Below are 19,671 nucleotides of genomic sequence, written 5' to 3'. Positions count from 1 at the left end.
TCTTTGGCACCAACTCTTCTTCTGAGAACACCAACCCCACAATTTTCCCTGTCTAAATATTTTATGTGCTGAAGCACAACATCTGCCTCCTAATTGGTGGTTTTGTCTCATATCTCTTTATTAAAAATGTATTAACTTTAAATTAGTCGCAGTATTATCAAAATTCACAAGCAGCCCATCCTGGTTACAGCTAGCAAGTAGCAGGCTTGTGCCTGAAAGTTCAAAAGTGCCTCTGGGAGGTACTATCTCAAAAAATTATTCAAAATTCTTTTTTATATAGAAGCTCCATTTCTGCACAGAGGTATAACTCTCCAAATGGAAGATCCTGCACGGATTACTTAAACAAGAATTCTTTATTTTGACACCTCAATGCAGTAAAATACAAGTATACAAAAAGTATATACGAAAGTGGCAGTGATAATGCAATTTGATGCAATTCTACAGAAATCTAATCCAGAGTGGACTGCTTCATCAATATACACATCTGTAAAATATTGCACCATTTCAAAGAAGGAGCACTCAGGAAGAAATTGTTTATAATCCGGGGAGGTACAACAGCCCCTAAACTGGTATCTTTAACTTCAGAGTAAGGCACCAATTGGCAAGTATGATCCTTGTTGTGTTTATCACATGTACAAGATAAGTTCAAGATGCATGTTAATGCTGCATCTTTGCCAGCTGGAGGTAACACAGTCTTCATTTCCCTAGGCAGAACAATAAAAGAGCACATGCCTAGTTTTCCAGCTTTCCTCCATATCCCTTTGTGCTTCTTATTCATAATTGTATCCTGAAGAAATATTTTAAAAGCAACACTTACATAAAAAGAGTAAGACAGGAACTATGCCAACTTACTGCTACAAAATGGAGAGGATTGAGACTCAAGTGAACAGACTGTAGTCCATATGCAACCCAGTATACCAGGATTTAGGCTCCACCGCAAGAGAACAATGCCCATCTCCCATGTTACATCAAATGGGAGCAACTGCAACTGGACACAAGCAAGAGACAAATTACAGCGTGAAGAGACTGTGTAGGAAATTTCCTGAAGAAGTGATGGACCATGCCACAACATCTCTTATTGACCAGCTGAAATGACACTTCGCAAACAATATTAGCTAAACAAACAGCTTTAAATGATCATGGCTGAAGAAAGAAAACTCACATAACAGGGTCATAACGTGAAACTGTTCCCTTTCATTTAAAAGGGAAACAAACTGCAGTGATAAAAACCCAAGCAACACGCTTCGACTGTAAAGAATGGCCTGGAATACTTTTGTTTAATTAAACAAAAGGCAAAAGATCTTTTTGTACAAGGCTGTAGGGTTTCAGGGATTCAGTTGTACAGTGCAATTTACAGACTCCTGAGAAGCTGATGGATTGAATGCTATGCCTGTTGTGACACACAGGCACTATGGCAAACAAATTCCTCAAAAGTAATATTCCATGCAGTTGTTCACCCTTGTGATTAAGGGAAGCTAATCTAGAATCTCTAGATTCAAAACTAGTTTGGGGGCAGTTTATGGAAGCTTATTTGTCTGTATGAGGAATCCTGAATCTACTTGTTTTGCTGATAACGTGGGATGTCTTGTAGTTCTCTTGACAACTTGGCTACAGAAGGAATGTACAAAAATAGAGTTTTAAGTGATCAAGATGGATAGGAAAATGTCAGGTACTGAATACAATAACCTTCCATTTTAGAGAGGGGAAAGATTCTCTTCACAAGGAAGCCCTTTTCTAATGTGCACAGGAGCCGCCTGACCCACAAGAAGAACTAGGCAGAAAGTATTTAAAAATTTTAAAATACAAGCATAAAATAAGTAGCATTTTATGAATAATTTTCCTTTCAGAAAGGCTTAACTTAAAAAAAAAATATGTGTGAATAGTCTGTTTCCCTTTTCACATTCACTTTGCTTACAAATGTCCTTATGCCTCCTTCCAAAGGATGGTCCCACTTCTTCCCAGTTCCAGTGCTGATCCTCTTTCCATCGATTTCTATACATATGGAATAAGTCGGAATACTAGAATTTTAAACCCTGAATGGAATCAGATTACAAAGAGAGTTGCCAGATTATTTCAGGAAAAAGAACACCGAGAATTGGCCTGGCCAGATATAAACAAGTATTTCTTGCTTGTGCATCTGATGTCACAGTCCATAAGAATGAAAATGTAGATGTCCATACTCAAAGTTCAGCTATGGCAGTATCTCTCTTCCAACAGAGCTGACAGGGTTATTTTCCTGGCAGATAGCCAGGAAACAGGTAAAGGTCCCGACAGAGTGTGCTACAATATTCTGACATTTCCTTGCAGCGGTGAAATTCTGTGCCTGGGGCATAACCTTCCCGTTGCTTGATTTGCCTATTCACCTACATGTGAGATTAAAAAAAATAAAATGACTGGAAGGATTAAGAAGACAGAAATAAGAAAAATGTCATTGCTTTCTGTACTCATAGATTATTCTCTTTAACTTATGAAGTACTCCCCTATGTATTGTATTTCTAAATTATAAGAAGGATAAAGAACTAGGATGTGGTTCCACAACAGCTCAAGTTGTCATGGTCATGCTGCTGTCTTTACTCTCTCTTCCCCCATTTTCTTTGTCTTTCTCTTATGTGAGTGCAAGCGCTTGTGCAGCTGTGGTGAGCCAGTTCAGGGAATGAATCCACCTGGAAAAAGCTATTTCTATAGAAGAAAAATAATTCTTGGCAAGCCAGATTAATTCTTCTCATAAGTGCACCATATGACCACACAAGTGAAATATAAGAAGTCAAATAAATAGTATTTTTACTTTTGTTATATTTATATACAGTTCCACAGCAATTTAAAAACTAATATATATATATATAGGGAAAGAATAATTTTGCTACAAACAAGGCAAGAACATTGCTTTAATAGTAGATTAATCCTAGCAATCTGAAGCACTGGAAGGCTCTTCAGAAACCAGGTAAGTGTGGGAGAGGAAAGACACTCCAGCTCACCTTCACCAACATATCAGCTACGTGAGTGTCTCTGGAGTCCTCTGCAAATACAGAGGTAAGAGCCTCAATATACCAGGATCCACGCTTGGTGTTTCGCATGGCCGCAGTGCCTGAGAAGAAAGCGTGTATGATGAAGTTTCTGGGGAACACAGACACATTAAGCCTCCTTATGCCCTAACAATTAGGGCCTTTCCCCAGTACCTTTCAGACAGGCATATCCACAGATCATATCAGAGCATGTAGGCAGGCGCAGCTTGAGAATTTCTTCCTTGTTTGCATCACTTTCCTCACAGCCTGGGGAATCTGACCATTCTTTCCCATCTCTTTGATCCACTCCCTGGTCTGTCTCATCTAGGGGGGCAATAAACAAGGAGGGGTAGAAGGAAAAAAAAAAGAGAAAAGAAATTATCCTGAATTCCTGCATGTAGTTTTCCGGTACTTCCTTAGTTTTGGGCTCTGGTCAGCTATGCCACAACTGCTGTCAAACAAAGCTTCTGCATGACATTTAAGCTTTTTCAGCTGTTTTTAAAACTCTTCTGAAAGCTCTTCTGCACAAACTAATGCAGATACCAAGTGCTGAACCTGCTCAACCTAACGTGACTGTTAGTCCACATGCTGACTGATTTTTTTTCCCCCTCTCCCTTCCTATGCAGACCATGGGGTAACCGAAAAGCAAAGAAGTTTCTGATAGCAACTTTTAGGGCTAGGCATCAAATCCTTCCATATATGGTGAAGAACTATTTTTCACTTTTACTCACCTTAGAAATGTCCAAAAATGTCAGTCTAGTTTGCAATGCTAACTACCTACTTATTGCAGAACCCAAATAAGAGCTATAATATTAGTTCCTAAGGTCTACCTCCAAGACATCAAAAAAAACAGGGACCAAATATCTCACCAAGTTCTAAATCCTGACTATAATATCACTTGTTTCAATCAAAAACATAAATCATTCAAAAGTAAAATGCAAAATAATTTGACCCCAAACACAAGAGAGAACTCCAGCATATGGAGATTAGTTTAAAACCTGGAGAACATTTAACGTCCATTCCAGGACAAATTAGTATTATATTATGACAAGCACAGATATTCTTAATTGGTTGTTTACATGATGCAGAGTTTCCATTGTCACCTAGACTAACTGCTTAGTGGCAATAACTAATAGTCCAGCTATGCTGTAAAAAACCATAAAACTACATTTTACAGTTTTTCTATATAATTTTGCCCTTTTGTTCTTTGTTTGTAAAAATCTACTATTCTACTTAACTTCCTAAATGTATGGGTCAGATTCTAGTCTTCAGGGGTATAAACATCCACTTCAGAGGCCATCCTGTTATGATGGCTCTAGGATTTTGTTGCCAGATCGTGCCTAAGATGCATTTGGATTTCTAACCCTTTTAGAGGCAGTGGCACTGGTGGCAATCTCAATTATATGCAGGAAATGGTCAGTTAATAAGTCAGCAACGTTGTTGTTCTCCAAAATGAAAGCAACAGTGGGATGGTATGATAGGCTAGATATAGCCTATAATTAAGGCTCCATAGCTCAAAATTTCATTATTACTTCCACCAAGTTCCTTCATCATCTCTTTAAGGTAGCAATGCAAATTTTTCCATTTTTAACCACACTTTGTTCATGTCTTTTATCACACTTCCCCAAACCTTTTAGCTCTGTATCTTCTTAAAAATGTAGTGTACTGTTCACAGTATATGTTATTTCAGATAAGGCTCAGGTAATTTTACAGTCAAGCTACATTATACATTATGGGATGATGACAGTTTGAATAAAGTCAAAACATTTTTGATTAAAGGTTCAGAATTAGATGTCTTTCTCATGCATTTGTCTTCAAACACCATTCCAGTCAACTTATGAAGAACTAAAATGTGTAAAGCACTAACCCTACTAGGATATGCCTCTGCATACTTAACCTCTGTGTCACCAATAAGTGCCACCCAGATTGATCCAGTCTGTCTATATTTTACTGAAGCTCCCAGATCGCTGTTTTCCCAATTGATTTAAATAACTGCTAACTATGTATTTGTTATTTACCACAGTTCGTTCACTTTTCTGGATCAATTACTATATTAAAGACGGATGTTAAGCAGCTTCAGTGTCTCATTTTTTGTCATAGTGAAATCTAACTATTTGTCTTTTCCCATTGCTTCCTGTTGCCACCAGGTTTTGACCCATGACTGTAGGTGGATTACTTCAATTCTTCAGTAGACCCCTGACAGGCGCCCTTTGGAAACTAAGTGGATTGTACCATTTTTTCTTTGCCTACATTTTTAATGTGTCGTTAATAGAAGACAGATAGGGCCTATTACATAAACTTAGGGAAAAAGAATAACCTATGCATTTCTCATTTTGTTTCAATTGGTTCCAGTTAACTTACATGGCATAGACAGACTTACTACCAATCAAAAGTTGCCCACACTATATATAGTCTCTTAAATACTACTTTAAAAAAATTATATTGGCTAGTCTAACTTTTGAATGTCTATATGAAAAGGAATAGTTTTATTGACAGCTCAATTTTATAACTAGCTTTCCCCTCCAACTATTAATCAAGGTTTAAAAGAGGTTAAAAAAGGCAGTGTGCTTTTTTAATTAAGAAAGATTTTTCCCTTTCAGTTACTCAAATCTCAATCCTTTGCCTGCCTATTTCAGTAACCCAGTTCTGCAGCATTCTGTATAGCTTTCTTAACTGAAACCTTTTTGGGAAAAGGAACGCCAAGCCCTATTTATTGATGTGAACAGACCTGTTATGGTAACATTACAGCCAAATAAACCTAATTAGGTCAGCTGCCACTTCTGGCTTACTATACTTATTTCCACACCACTATGACTTTGCATATTCAATAGCATCTAAGGGTTCAATAACATAAGGAAAGCAATCACATTCAATTCATATTGTAAACATGCACATTTCAATATTTTCAAAGGCTTAAAGGATCAAATCTTTTTGATACCAAAATACTTCATGTAGACTTTAGCTTTTTCTCTGTATTGGGATTAAATATAAGTAGGTAACAGGTGAAGGAAACATTCTCTTGGCTACTACAAAATACAAAGCTGAGCTAAAATTAAAAAGAAGGGAGACGATCTCAAGGAACAAGGGAAAGAGGAAAAAGCATACACACTAGAAAGACTTCTCTAGAAGCTTTCCAAGACAGAACTTCTCTTGAATCTTGAACTGTGATCTTGAGATCACAGTTTCACAGTGATCTCAAAATGTCCTAACACTTTAGTGAAAAATTTGGTCATTAGCAGATCTGAATAGTTAGTTACAGACGTGTGTTTAGTTACAAAAGGAGGGAAAATGAATAGCAGAATAATAAAAAATAGGAACAGAAGGAGTGGAAAAAGAACAAGCCTATGAGAATCAACAAAAGTTATGTACCTACAACAGTATGTGGAAAAAGCGGTAAAGAAGGGTGATTTGGAGGTTGAAAGCAGAATAGGGTTAAGGGGGAACAAAAAAAACCAAACCACTGACTTGGAGCCTGATAGCTCAAGAGGCAACACCACCAGAGACACAACACATCCTGGATCAAGAGAAAGACAGGATCTCAGACAAGACTCCAGTGCTAGTGTACCACTCCATGTTGTGCTGCAATTTGATGCACCATATGCCCCACTCCCCTACTGCAGGCATAGCAAGAGAAAGCCTCAATGGCAGGGATATGATAGAGTTTTTTATCACTAAGGTGGTCTGGGCTCTGCAAGTCAATGCACACACCTCATGCAGAGCAAAAGACACTTACAGAGCAACAGATGCAGTGGCAGCAGCAGGGCAGAGGGAGGTGAATATGGGTCCCACTTACACCTGAGAGAAGCAAAGAGGAGAGTTGACAGGAAGTTGGATGTGAGGGTGTGTATGTGTGTAAAATGGCATGCCAAATACATGTCTTTCAGTATTTGGGCACTCACCTCCCCGGCAGGCCTGAATAAAGAACATTTTGGGCTTATTCTGGAGATTTGGACAGTTTGCATTATCAAAGAGCCGGAAAGCCTCCTGCAACTGAGAGAAGAAAGAAGATAAATATTGTTCACTGCAGTGTTCTGTAAGCCAGACCCACTCTCACCTTGCTTCCCTGTTATTACCTTGCCAGTCTTGATATTTTCTCCTTTATCTCCAAACTCACCGTGTGACACATACCTTCCCTCCCTTGACCCCCAGCTCCAGCTAGTTTGAGTTCCTGCACTCCACCTAGTACTCATACAGAAAGAATGAAATAACTTCTACCTACCCTATTTCTATGCCATATTTTATCTTACAGACCTCTCAGACAGACCCTTGCCCTTTTCTTCCCACAAGCCCTTATTTTTTCCTTTTTAAAATACAGTAAGTCCTCAGTCTCCCATCACTTCACTTTCCTTCTCACTTTTTTTTTTTTTACTTTTTTCCTCCTTCCAGTGTTACTTTCCAAGATACAACCTACAACAACACATCACATCAGGACACAGGAATATACCTGTAATAGCTTGCCATCACTGCCATAAACTGCACCCTCCACACCATGGGAAAGTAAAGCTACAATACAGGAATCCACATCCCGATGATCAGGTAGCTTGGAGAATCTCTCCAAGGCATTCTGCATCTCCTGGAAAAGAGGAAAAAAATGCTTTCTAGATGTGCACAGGGAAGTTGGTCAATGTAGAGGGAAAAACACAGTTGTAGAGGAAAAAAACAAGTGGTCCTCCTGTTACAAAATAAATCCTACATACATCAAATTTACAGGACAAAAGATGTGTTCCATAAAAAAAGCGAAATATTCTTGTTCCTTTATGTAATATTATGTAATATTCAGTCTTAAGTATAACATCATGAGGTAGGAATTACTTAGGGCATCTACATTTCTACATGGCCAACAAGGGAATGCAGCAACTATCGGAGCTGGCACACACAGATGCAACATAGGAGACGTCAGCTGATATCTTACAGAGGTTTTACATTGACACTTGAGTCTGGCTGGGATGTTGGAGCAACTTAACAGACACGTACTCTGGTACTTCAGGCATTCTAACACTAGCGACTAACATGACAACAATTTAAAGCAGAAAACTTTAGGAACTCTGACAACAGGGCAAGCGTAAAAGTCTTATTGTAAAGTTGCTGCCTTTTAATTGTAATTGTAATGAAGCTGCCTTCTTGAATAAAACACTAACAGGTTCTGTACCACTTGGTTTCATAGGGATCTAAAAGGAATAAGGACAAATGAGACTGGAGAAGGCAGCAATTGCATTCCTGGGGAAAGAGTGGTTCGATTCAGTCATGGAACACTGCCAATTTTCCTAAGTGAAGCACAGCCACTTCTCTAGCAAAGCAAAGACTGAAAGAGTAGAACTTAACTGCATAGATCCTGGAAGACTGAAAAATAGGATGGCAATTTATCAGTGAAAGGACATGAAAACATCTCTTACACTTGCAAACACTAGGTCAAATATTTGCTCAGTTTAACTTTTAGACTTTTCCAGTGATCTGCTATCCTATTTAGAGTTAACTGGAGACACTATTAATTTGTGGTTTTAACACATATGGAAGGTGTGGTCTAGAAATTCTTGCCCCTTGCACTACAAGGCGTCAGACTATAGTAGTACCTTTTGTGGTCCCTTTGTGATCCTACTTTCCATTGTGAAGTCCTCTGCCTTCCAAGCGTCTTCATTTTTGTCAGTATGGTAGCAGACATTTATCCCATTTAGCCTAAGTGACCACTCACATCCTTCTGTTCAAGCTTAGTTATACCAAAAGGAGCCTCTTAGGAGGTTTATGTAACAATTACAAACTCTCATCCACACTGGTTGCAAAGGACTGGGATCCATCCCCCTTACCTGTGCAGTTTGATCATGAAAGACAGTCACTTGATACCCCAGATGCTTGAAAAGCATATCCAGGGAAGTACAGTCCACATCTCCCCCTGCACGATACTCCAAGTCCTTCTCACTGTTGAAATGGACATTGCTGAGAATAAGTGCTAAGCCTCGGGGCTCTGATATCATTTTATATGCCTGAGAAGAAGATTTAAAATTGGTAAATTTAGACTACATAAGGAAATAGTGTTAGAGTAGGACAGCAATCCCTACATAACAGCTTGACATGACAGGCAGGATTTCTTGATTGAGAAGGCGCAAAAACAGCACAGGTCAAATTTTTGAAGTGTTGTGGGGTTTTTTTTATTAATAAAACAAAGATTTGTATTGCAAAGGGTCCCAAAGACAACTGAATTTGCAAGTCTCCGCAACTGATGATCCTACAATACTATTAAGATATACTAGCTTGCCTTATTTCTTGTTTTAAAAGCAACAGCCTATATATTTCAAACGGTGAATTAGGTCTTGCTAAATTTTTCCCTTTCCCCACCCTCATCCCAGCATGGCCCCACATATTTCCATCATCCCAAAAGGCCACAGGACAACACCGTGTAAAATTTAGCTAACATTTGTTAATTACTGTTGAGAGCAGACAGAAATGTAAAATAGCATGTGAGTGGAATTTTAATATCAAGGGACTGTCAAGTCACTGATCCTGAAAGTTATGGGGCTGGCAAAAAAAGGTTAACAGGGAAAGACCTAATTTAAGAGGGGTGTCTTCAAAATAAGTTCCCTTTCTGCCCCTCCCACTTTAACAACAACAAATCAAATCAGTTACTAACACTCCTGTAAATTTGATATGAAATTTAGTACCAAAGGAGCACATCAAAAAGGGTGTATCCATGAACAGATGTAAAAGGAGGCAAGTCAAGCTCACACTGACACTGCCTAATTAGGTCTCCCCAACAGATGGTTAAAAAAACCCACACTGTTTTGCTGTACGCAGAGCTTGTGACAGAAGTGTTAAGTGGTAGCACATTGTGTAACCTTAGTAAAGTGTCTGCCCCATTACACAAAATGATTTTTTTTCCTTAAGCCCACCCCACCACAACCTATGCTTTACAAACAGGATAAACAAGAAGTAATTAGACTACCTACATAACTTCTAATGCTGCAGAAGAATAGAAATTCAGGTTGTTCTACCCAATATTACCCAGCACAAATCCTGATATGGTTCTTGAGCCTAAGGAGAAACTCTTCAGTGTACAAGTTGGCAATTAGAACAGCCAAGACCGTGCCTACTAGTTGAAACACAGTTCTAGTATCTTACAGTCATTTGCAGAGTGTCATCACATAGGAGATGAGGATGCAGACAAATAAATATGAGGCAATGATACTGACAGCTTACACAGAGCAACAGAACAGAAGGCATTTCAAAGCTCTTCATGAACAAAGCCCAGAGGCAGAGTTTTGTATAGAGTTACAGAACTTCTCAGAATTTCTTGACACTTGTAAATGAGAACTACATCAAATCAAACATGACTGGTAACATCTTTCAGTTACACAAATAGCACACTGATCTCCATCCCAATGAAGCATGAGTTTCGACTCAGTAGCACGTGTCCAGTTAATATATCCAAACACCTCACATCTTAAGGAGATTTTTCTCCGTCAACTACTTACCAAGTGCCGATGATCATGATAAAATTCAGGAGTACAGTACTTCACTGGAAGAATCGAGGGACCATCTCCATTATCCAAGGAATGTTCCATTGGTTCTGTGCCAAGCAAACATATCAGTAACAATGAAAAATTCCAACTACAAAGCCTTTGCATTAAGGTAGTAACTTGCAAATTCTGAAGTATGTGGTCTTCGGCATATTCCTTCATTACACTATTCATACCTCCAAAAATTTTGCTTGATCAGAGACTACAAGAACACAATGAAACACAGCAGAAGAAACAAAAGTATTGGAACAGTATACTTATTTTTTTATAATTTTAATTGGCAACTTTTTTTTTTTGTATGTGGGTTAGCCTTATCTAAAGCTAAGTAAATTTGATTCTAGACGGTATAAGAACAGAATTCTCATCTAAAATTAGAGCCGTGTGCTTTCTGTGTTTTTGGTGCAATATGTTATTCTTTTCAGTTAGGCTGACAAACCATTGCTAGAAATATTTAAATGGAATAGTGCTTTTCCTCTCATAAAAGGCCTCCCGCGCTCACTGGACGCAGTAAGTTGTACTTAAACTTGTTTGCTAAGGAGGAAGTCTATGCTAAAGAACACTGCCCAAAATCACTATCTTTCACAGCCCTACTTCAATTAAACTCTATACAAATTTTAAACAAAGAAGAAAATATTTGAAAAATCTAAAATTTTACTGACAGGTACTGTTTAAACAACAAAATTTCCTGTAAGAATAAATGAAGCTGACTAGAAACTGATTGGGTTCTCTCTTCTAACATGTTATTTCACTTTCATTTTCTACCCTAATTTTGCCTCGTCCATCTGATCATAATACAGTCAATTCACTGTCAGATCTGTATTCCTTGAATGCGAAGTCATGGCAAGCTTATTTCTAGAACTGAATTAAGAGAGTATTAAGAAATTCGAAGCAACCAATCAGACAGCCAGTCAAGTATTCATGATGTCATGTGTGACTCACCAATCCATCGCGGTCTCTTTGAATTACACGATTCACCCATAGGGAATGGAAGATTTGATCCACAACAGTGTTCAAGCTACAAGACATCCAATAAATCCAAGAAAAATAGTATAAAACAGCTATTTTTTTTATCTAGAGTACAAGCCTGTAGGTATTATGGAACAAAGATACATATATTTACATACGCATATATATGACTTTAAAAAATATTATGGTTCGCATGCAAACGAAACATTACAAGATAGCAGCAGCATTTTCTGTCAATGCAAAATTCCTTCCCACCTTCCCACATCTCTGCTTCTACACAAATCCCCAGTCTGGAAATCCTAGACTGAGGCCATATCCTACCCGTTTTTGACAAAACTTGACTTGTGCAGTGATTCCTATCTTTTTTGTTCGCTTCCAAGATTTCACTGTTCATATAGCAAAGCACAATTGAAAACAAAAAACAGAAAGGGTAGTCTAATGAATCCTACATTTTATTAAGGAAACATGTCTGCTCAAAATATCTGGTCTTCCTTCCTTCATATAAAATACGTTTCCTGTGGGACAGCATGCTTCTCAAAGCACTAAGAATATTGAATTTTTATTAAACTCTTCTTTTAGTCCAATGCTGACAACTGCAGATAGCGGAAAGGTGGAAAATAAAAAACAAACCCCCAAACCAAAAAAGTCTCCTCTACAGACAAGACTAGCTTAATAGGTTTCTATTCAGAGAATGACTGAAAACTAAAATATTTCAGAGAAAATATCATATTCACAGCTTTTGGGTCCTTGATGATACATATACTTAAGAACACATTGGATGCAAGAGCATCCAGTAGCCTTGGGCAGTTCAAGGAAGAGAAGTGCATTGTCCTGCACATGGGGAGGAACGACCCCATGCACCAATATATGCTGGGGGCCACCAGCTGGAAAGCAGCTTAGCAGACAAGTTCCTGGGGGACCTGGTGGACACCAAGTTGAACGTGAGCCGGCAATGCAACCTTGCCACAAGCAAGGCTAATGGTATGCTGGGCTGCATTAGGAGGAACGTTGCCAGCAGATCCCATCAAGGGAGATGATCCTTCCCCTCTACTCAGCTCTGGCAAGGCTGCACCTGCAGTCCTATGTCCAGTTCTAGGCTCCTCTGTACAAAGGAGATAGGGACATAGTGGAGAGAGTCCAACAGCGGGCCACAAAGATGATGAAGGGGACCAGAGCACCTCACATCTGAGGAAAGGCTGAGAGAGCTGGCACTGTTCAGCCTGGAGGAGAGAAGGCTCAGGGGGATCTTAGCAGTGTATATAAACACCTGAGGAGAGGGTGCAAAGAGGACAGAGACAGGCTCTTTTCAGTGGTGCCCGGTGACAAGACAAGAGGCAACGGGTGCAACTGAAACACGGTCGGCTCCCTCTGAACATCAGGAAACACTTTTTTACCGTGAGGGTGACTGAGCACTGGAAGAGGTTGCCCAGAGAGGTTGTGGAGTCTCCATTCTTGGTGACGCTCGAAAGCCGTATGGATGTAGTCCTGGGCAACCTGCTCAAGGTGACCCTGCTTGAGCAGGGGAGTTGGACCAGATGACCTCCGGAGATCCCTTCCAACCTCTACCATCCTGTGACTGATTCTGCATGACAATTCTCTTCCCAAATTTCTTCCCCTCTGCTTTTACTAAGGCTACTACATGTTTCAATTTGCAACAAAACCCCATCCTGTTGTTTGTAAGCAATTGGGTTTTTTTCCCGTTTGTAAAAGACCACTATGTGCCCGAACCCAGTCGGAAATGCAGTGCAATCATTTGATTTTTTTAAAAAAACTGTTATACCCTTGCAACCCCATGGGTCAGGTTGGATGTTGTCTTCAAGATCATTGCCTCCAGATGCTGCTGCTTGGTTTCTCGTAGAGCTTCACAGAAGGCTGAGAAGGCATTAGGTCCTCTCTTGGGCAGCAAATTGAGGAATTCCACATTTTGGCTGAAGCTCCCAGCCTTGGCCTAGATCCAGAGGAAAAACAAAATCCACACTCAAAGTAACACCCCACCACAATTCATTTTGAATGAAGCTTCAGAACAACTCAACGTTTTTTTCCCTTCATGTAAGTGTTTTGTCACTATGCTTAGCTGTGCTAGACCCATTTTTACAGCTTTTCCTAGCTGATTTTGCTCCCACTCCTCTGTTCCTATCAGCTCAAGGGGGAGACTGTACAACAACACAGCAAGCCAACAATTCATACGGTACCACACACAGTAATACACCCTCTTCTCTCTGAATTTTCACCTCCACTTACTGTTGGAATAGTATCTATTTCCTCTCATTGAATATATGAACCCCAGAGCATGTTTGCACTACTGCCCAATGGTTTATGATCTCATGCACCACTAGCACTAATCCCTCAGAAAGTGTTGAGTAAAAGATTTATTTTACGCAGTCAATTCAGAAAGGATAGGACATACATACAGACGGTAACATTTAGACCAATGAAGCAATATCTAGCAGTATATGAGAAAAAGTAACAATAAAAAATTAAATGTACTTATCTGTAAAACAGTCCCAGGAAGTTCTGACTGCTAGAATACTAACAGGACATTTGCCAACAAACTCTACAGCTTATACAATGATAGCCTTCCCCGTGAAATCTTTTAAAACATACCAAAACATCACGTACTAAAATACTGGGTACCAAAACCAAATTTTATCAGTTCCATGGAGTTCATCCTATATTTTTTGAATTTCCACTTAGATCCAAGGTCTCTTCTTTTGGTAGATCATAAGAAATCGTTAGTGAGTTACACAGAATCAAGGCCTAACACTATGTTTGCAATCACAGAAAAAAGCCTCTAGTCACACATGTAAATCCTCTGCTACACAAGGCTGCATGTCATCTGATTTCTTTCACAAAATTTATCAAGCTTGGTGTTAAAAGTAGCTTGGCTTTTGTCCCACCGCATTGTTTGGAAGGATACTGCAAAATCATGATGATCAAAGGCTTATGAACCTATTCCAAAATTTCAGACCTGTGTTCATTCATGGCTGACTAACAGCATTTTTTTTGTGTGTGTCAACAATGTCCCTTGACTTCAGTTTCTCACGTCCTTTCCCTTATTCATCAAACTTCTTTCTATAAACAGGTCTCCATTTGCTACAGTAAACAAGCCACTTTCTTTCAGCCTCCTCATAAATGGCCCCTTCCCCTTGACAATGCAGGTACTCTTTCCTGTTGCCACAGAAACCTCAACTTTCAGAGTACCGTTGACTAGAAGTGCATACAGTCATCTCACCTACGCCTTTCCAGAAGTATAAAAATACCTGCCCCTTTCTCCTGGTAACACTTCTGTACCTCCTCATATAACTTCCACATCAACACCACATTTCGGTTACACTAAATATTGTGAAGCAAAACTTTCAGAAGCAAAACTTTCAGAAGCAAAACTTTCAGAAGCAAAACTTTCAGAAGCAAAACTTTCAGAAGCAAAACTTTCAGAAGCAAAACTTTCAGAAGCAAAACTTTCAGAAGCAAAACTTTCAGAAGCAAAACTTTCAGAAGCAAAACTTTCAGAAGCAAAACTTTCAGAAGCAAAACTTTCAGAAGCAAAACTTTCAGAAGCAAAACTTTCAGAAGCAAAACTTTCAGAAGCAAAACTTTCAGAAGCAAAACTTTCAGAAGCAAAACTTTCAGAAGCAAAACTTTCAGAAGCAAAACTTTCAGAAGCAAAACTTTCAGAAGCAAAACTTTCAGAAGCAAAACTTTCAGAAGCAAAACTTTCAGAAGCAAAACTTTCAGAAGCAAAACTTTCAGAAGCAAAACTTTCAGAAGCAAAACTTTCAGAAGCAAAACTTCTTTCATTTTATTTTCTAATACTTTCTTAATGTATTTTTGTACCCTGTCCTAGTTTCAGCTGAGATAAAGTTAATTTTCCTCCCAGTAGGTGGTATTGTCCTGTGTTTTGGATTTATTATGTGAATAATACTGATAACACACTGATGTTTTCACTTGTTGCTAAGTAATGATTAGACAAGTCAAGGACTTCTCAGCTCATGCTCTGCCAGGTGTGCAACAACTGAGGGGGAGTATAGCCAGGACAGCTGGCCAATGGGATTTTCCATACCATATAATGTCATGCTCAGTATATAAGCTAAGGGGAGTTGGCCTGGCAGCAGCAATTGCTGCTTGGGAACAGGCTGGGCATCAGTCAATAGGTGGTGAACAATTGCCTCGTGCATCACTTGCTTTGTATATTACTGTTATTACTACTGCTACTTTTTTACTTTATTTGTTATGCAACTGTTCTAATCTAAACCCACAAGTTTTCTAACTTCTACTTTTCTCATTCTGTTCCCCATCCCACTGAGGAGGGAGTGAGCAAGCGGCTGCGTAGTGCTTAGTTGCTGGCTAGGATATCAGTCCCATAGTATTGGTGGTCTTATTAAGCCTGAATATACATGCAGAATCCATGGAAAGAGTGTATATACTTGACAAACATCCTAATCAAATTTATGTCACTTCGCCAAAGCCAGTGATCCTTTCATTATTGTCTAGTGGTCAAAACAGAGCATTTAAATCTCTAGATCTACACGATCTGATAGTCTTCAATTACAGTACAGAGTATTAAACTTCTTTAAAAACCAAGAGTAAGCTCTTACTATCATATCTGTAATTTTGAAGGTCCATCCCAGAGCACTAGAAGAACATCTGATGCTCTGACAAGGCGGCAGTAACGAAGTGGATTTTTTACTTCATCTTAAGAACAGCTGTTTCCACTGTCCCAGTTTATATCCGCTATGAGTTTTGCTCTGTGATTGAAATCCCTCTCTTCTGGGCCTTCATCTAGATAACTGATTTTGTTTAAAGAAGATATTCACATCACCTTTGCTACAGAGCAAACACAATTTCTTTTGTTTATTCTTTCTTTAAAGTGTACATAATTGAAAAAAAACCCTCAAATTGTTTAGTATATTTCTGAATGACCCAAATTAAATTCATTCCTGCCAGTTCCCCCATTTCAGGGCGGGGACGGGATGGGACTCCCCCACCCTCCCCATTTTGGACAAAGGAAGCTGCTCCTATTTATCAATTCTTCTCCAGTGAGCACCTATAAACTCCTTACTCTTCATATTCCTTGTGAACACTTCATCCAGCCCAACCACCTTTGTCTTCTGTCACTCCTCCTGCAACATCCTCCCCTCCCACCTTTTTCTTACTTGTGGTCAAGTTTCAGTACTGGTTTAGCAACTCACACTTGAAAAAATATCATCCTTCCTTCATCCCCCTGAGCTCCTCGGTTTATTTCCCTTTCCTTAGATTACAAAAGTTTAAGTGAAATGCCCTGTTTCCAGAATGAATTTGTTTATTCTCCTGTTTAGTTTAAATCAAACCAACAGGACCAGTGTAATTGTTGTGTTTTTAAGACAAGATGATTTAAAGTATAACTATTTATCCAGATCTTCTTTATTTCCTGACTTTTGGGGGGAGCAGGGGGATATATAGAACCAGTCAGTTACAGTATCAAGGAAAATCTGTGCTCTGTCATCACAGACAGTGGCATTTGCCTCCTCCTTTTTCCACTAAGGTACCTGATGATTAGCATCACAATCCACTTTCAGGAATAGGCTACCTAATAGCACTCCTACGACCTTGTTCACAATTGAGCCAGAGTGAAAGACTATTATAAATTCACAGACCTACTATAGAAACAGGAAAGGTAAGACCCAAGACCCAGGCTTGACCCAAGTGACTTTTATGCACATTACTTTTTGTTTACCTACAGCACTGTTCGATTGGTACTATCCTGCAAACATTCCCTTCACTTCAATCCTTATAGTGCAATGCATATTTTGCAGTAGTACTGTTCCAGTTGTGAATGCTTTCCTCCTATCCCTGCCATAGTTCTATTTTTGCTGCGATTTCCAGATTCATACCCTGCAACAGTAGTTCAAGTCACTTTGTTCTCTTGCACAGGCTGCTAAACGCCACACAGATGCTTAGCTGCTCCTTCCCCAGCAGGATGGTAGGGAGAATCAGAATGGTAACAACTTGTGTGTTGAGATAAGAGACAATTTAACCAGCAAAGCAAAATCTGCATGTGCAAGCAAAGCAAAACAAGGAATTCATTCCCTGCTTCCCACTGGCAGGCAGATGCTCAGCCATCTCCAGGAAAGCAGGGCTCCATCACGTATAATGGTTACTTGGGGAGACAAATGCCACCACTCTGAACATTCCCCCTTTCCTCCTTCTTCGCCCAGCTTTTATTGCTGGGCAAGATGTCATGTGGTATGGAATATCTTTTTGGTCAGTTGGGGTCAGCTGTCCTGGCCGTGTCCCCTCCCAACCCCCTGTGCACCCACAGCCTACTCACTGGTGGGATGGGGTGAGTTGCAGGAAAGGCCTTGACCCTGTGTAAGCACTGCTCAGCAGTAATGAAGACACCCCTGTGTTACCAACACTGTTTTCAGCACAAATCCAAAACACAGCCCCATACAAGCTACTATGAAGAGATTAACTCTATCCCAGCCAAAACCAGTACACTCAGTTCTTGATTCATTCTCTTTCACTATCTTCCTGTATCTTTGTCCTCTTTCACTAGGGATTGGAGCTATATCAGGTAAGACTGCCTGCATCTCCCACAGCTTAGCACAGGTACCCTTGGCAAGTCCCATGAGGAATTTGACATTAACTTTGACACACACTCAGCTAAAATTCATCAGGAAGTTAGTTCCTTGTTGCTTCCAAACCTTATCAGTCTCAGGTTTATACCTCCTGCACTTGTGCCCAGCAAATAGCTCATAATTCTGTTTTTCAGCATCTGTTCTTATGACAGGACCATGAACCTTACTAAAGGTCTAAGTCATCCCTCAGTTGCTCACTTGAGCCTTGAGATGCACTTGATGTGCACCTTCAGTCACTTCTTTCCAGCTTGCTTTCTCTTTGAAAACCTGTGTCTTCATCCTGCACAGTCTTCAGTGCATTACCATACCTCTGGGAGCAATCCTAAGCTACTTCCAATGACTTCTCTTCATAGCATCCACTGCTCAGGATAACTAGCAAAAGCTCATGAACAGCATTTGTCTGAGAAGGAGTCTCGGATCATGGGAGGTTCTTCATGCAATTTCTAAAAATATATATGAAATATAAATTCTTCAAGTGAAAGGTCACAAGTGCCACAAGATAGTTTATAATTTATTAATTTACTTACTTTCACAGTATTCTTTTAGAAATAAGCATTATTCCTATCTTTACAAATGAGGGGGGAAAAAAAAGGCACAAAATGACAACAAAGCACTGGAAGATACCACCTGACTCAAGAAGTGCAGCCTGCCACAACAACTTACCAGCATGCAAGCCAACAATTTAGTAAGTCTTAGACAAAATCCCTATTGCCAAAAGCAGCCTACAGTTCTCCTATGTGTTGCAAACAAACCCCGTATTGCTTTGCACGTTCTCCAAACGTAATCACATTAAAATATGCATGTAACACACAGATGAGTTTCACTGTGCTGCCATTGCCAAGAATGACACCAAGCTTACCTAGAAATAAAGCTCATAGCGCAGTCGAGTATAACATACATACCTGTATCATTTCCATCATCTCCGTGGTGATGATGTCTTTCTCTATCATATGCTCCATCAATTCTTTTAAAACCAGCTGCTTTGCCAGCATCACCCGGTTCTTCTTTAGCGCTTCCTGGTGACATCGCTGCATGCCGCATGCGACCAGCATCCTGGCAGGAGAGGGGAGACCAAAGCCAAACTAAGCCACCCTTACCCCTCCCAACTTTCTGCTCAGGAAGAAGACGACCGTCTCCGCGGGCAGCCGCCGCCTGAGAACGGGCGGAAGAGGCCTCCGCCGCCCGCCCCACCGGGGCTCAGCAGGGAAGGGCGCGCTCGGCACCCCCGCCGGCTCCCGAGGCCGCAGGGGCCAGGCGGCGGGAACCCGAAGACTCCCCCAGGGCTAGCGCCCGCCAAAATGGCCCGCACCGCTCCCGCCACTCACCCCTCGCTCCGCCTCGCGCGCGTGCGCCTTCCTTCCCGGCAGCCCCAGCAATTCAAACCGCGAGACCCGCTCCCTCCAGTCACGTGGCCGAGAGAGGAGCCCGCACCCCAACCCCTCCCTAAACAAAACAAGCGTCAGCCGACACCTGCTGTGCGCGTGCGCAGCCGCACCTTCCCCGGAGGGGTCGCGGTGCGGAAGCGGTTTCGCGCCTCTTCCTGCCTGGACTCGGCCGCGGGGGGCGGGGCTTCTCCTG

General features: G+C 40.4%; 1 protein-coding gene across 4 annotated transcripts; it reads right to left on the bottom strand.

Moving 5' to 3' along the window:
• Positions 1 to 334: 334 nt before the first annotated feature.
• On the bottom strand, positions 335 to 19,550 carry CASP2 (caspase 2). Of its 4 annotated transcripts, XM_064464091.1 has the most exons (11): positions 19,419 to 19,550; positions 18,996 to 19,146; positions 13,257 to 13,424; positions 11,450 to 11,525; positions 10,466 to 10,560; positions 8,804 to 8,980; positions 7,447 to 7,575; positions 6,902 to 6,992; positions 3,177 to 3,326; positions 2,976 to 3,085; positions 335 to 2,363 (listed from the first exon to the last, which is right to left on the bottom strand). In XM_064464091.1, exons 2-11 carry the CDS (start codon positions 19,143 to 19,145, stop codon positions 2,229 to 2,231), a joined length of 1,281 nt encoding a protein of 426 aa, XP_064320161.1. In that variant the 5' UTR covers position 19,146; positions 19,419 to 19,550; the 3' UTR covers positions 335 to 2,228. The 4 variants fall into 4 exon arrangements, with proteins under 4 accessions (XP_064320161.1, XP_064320152.1, XP_064320170.1 ...); XM_064464082.1 differs by lacking the exon at positions 19,419 to 19,550 and having other exon boundaries at positions 18,996 to 19,412; XM_064464100.1 differs by lacking the exon at positions 19,419 to 19,550 and having other exon boundaries at positions 335 to 1,992; positions 18,996 to 19,412.
• Positions 19,551 to 19,671: the final 121 nt, after the last annotated feature.

This window comes from Phalacrocorax carbo, chromosome 1 (genome assembly GCF_963921805.1).
Source record: "Phalacrocorax carbo chromosome 1, bPhaCar2.1, whole genome shotgun sequence".
Classification (NCBI taxonomy): domain Eukaryota; kingdom Metazoa; phylum Chordata; class Aves; order Suliformes; family Phalacrocoracidae; genus Phalacrocorax; species Phalacrocorax carbo.
This window is presented reverse-complemented; position numbering and strand designations above follow the sequence as displayed.

Coding starts and splice junctions, on each gene's coding strand:
- CASP2 (XM_064464091.1), bottom strand. CDS start 19,145: ATGCTGGTCGCATGCGGCATGCAGCGATGTCACCAGGAAGCGCTAAAG. Junction 11,526..13,256: donor TGACCCATGGGGTTGCAAGG/GTATAACAGTTT, acceptor GATGTCTTGTAG/CTTGAACACTGTTGTGGATC. Junction 3,086..3,176: donor TGGATATGCCTGTCTGAAAG/GTACTGGGGAAA, acceptor CTTTCTTCTCAG/GCACTGCGGCCATGCGAAAC.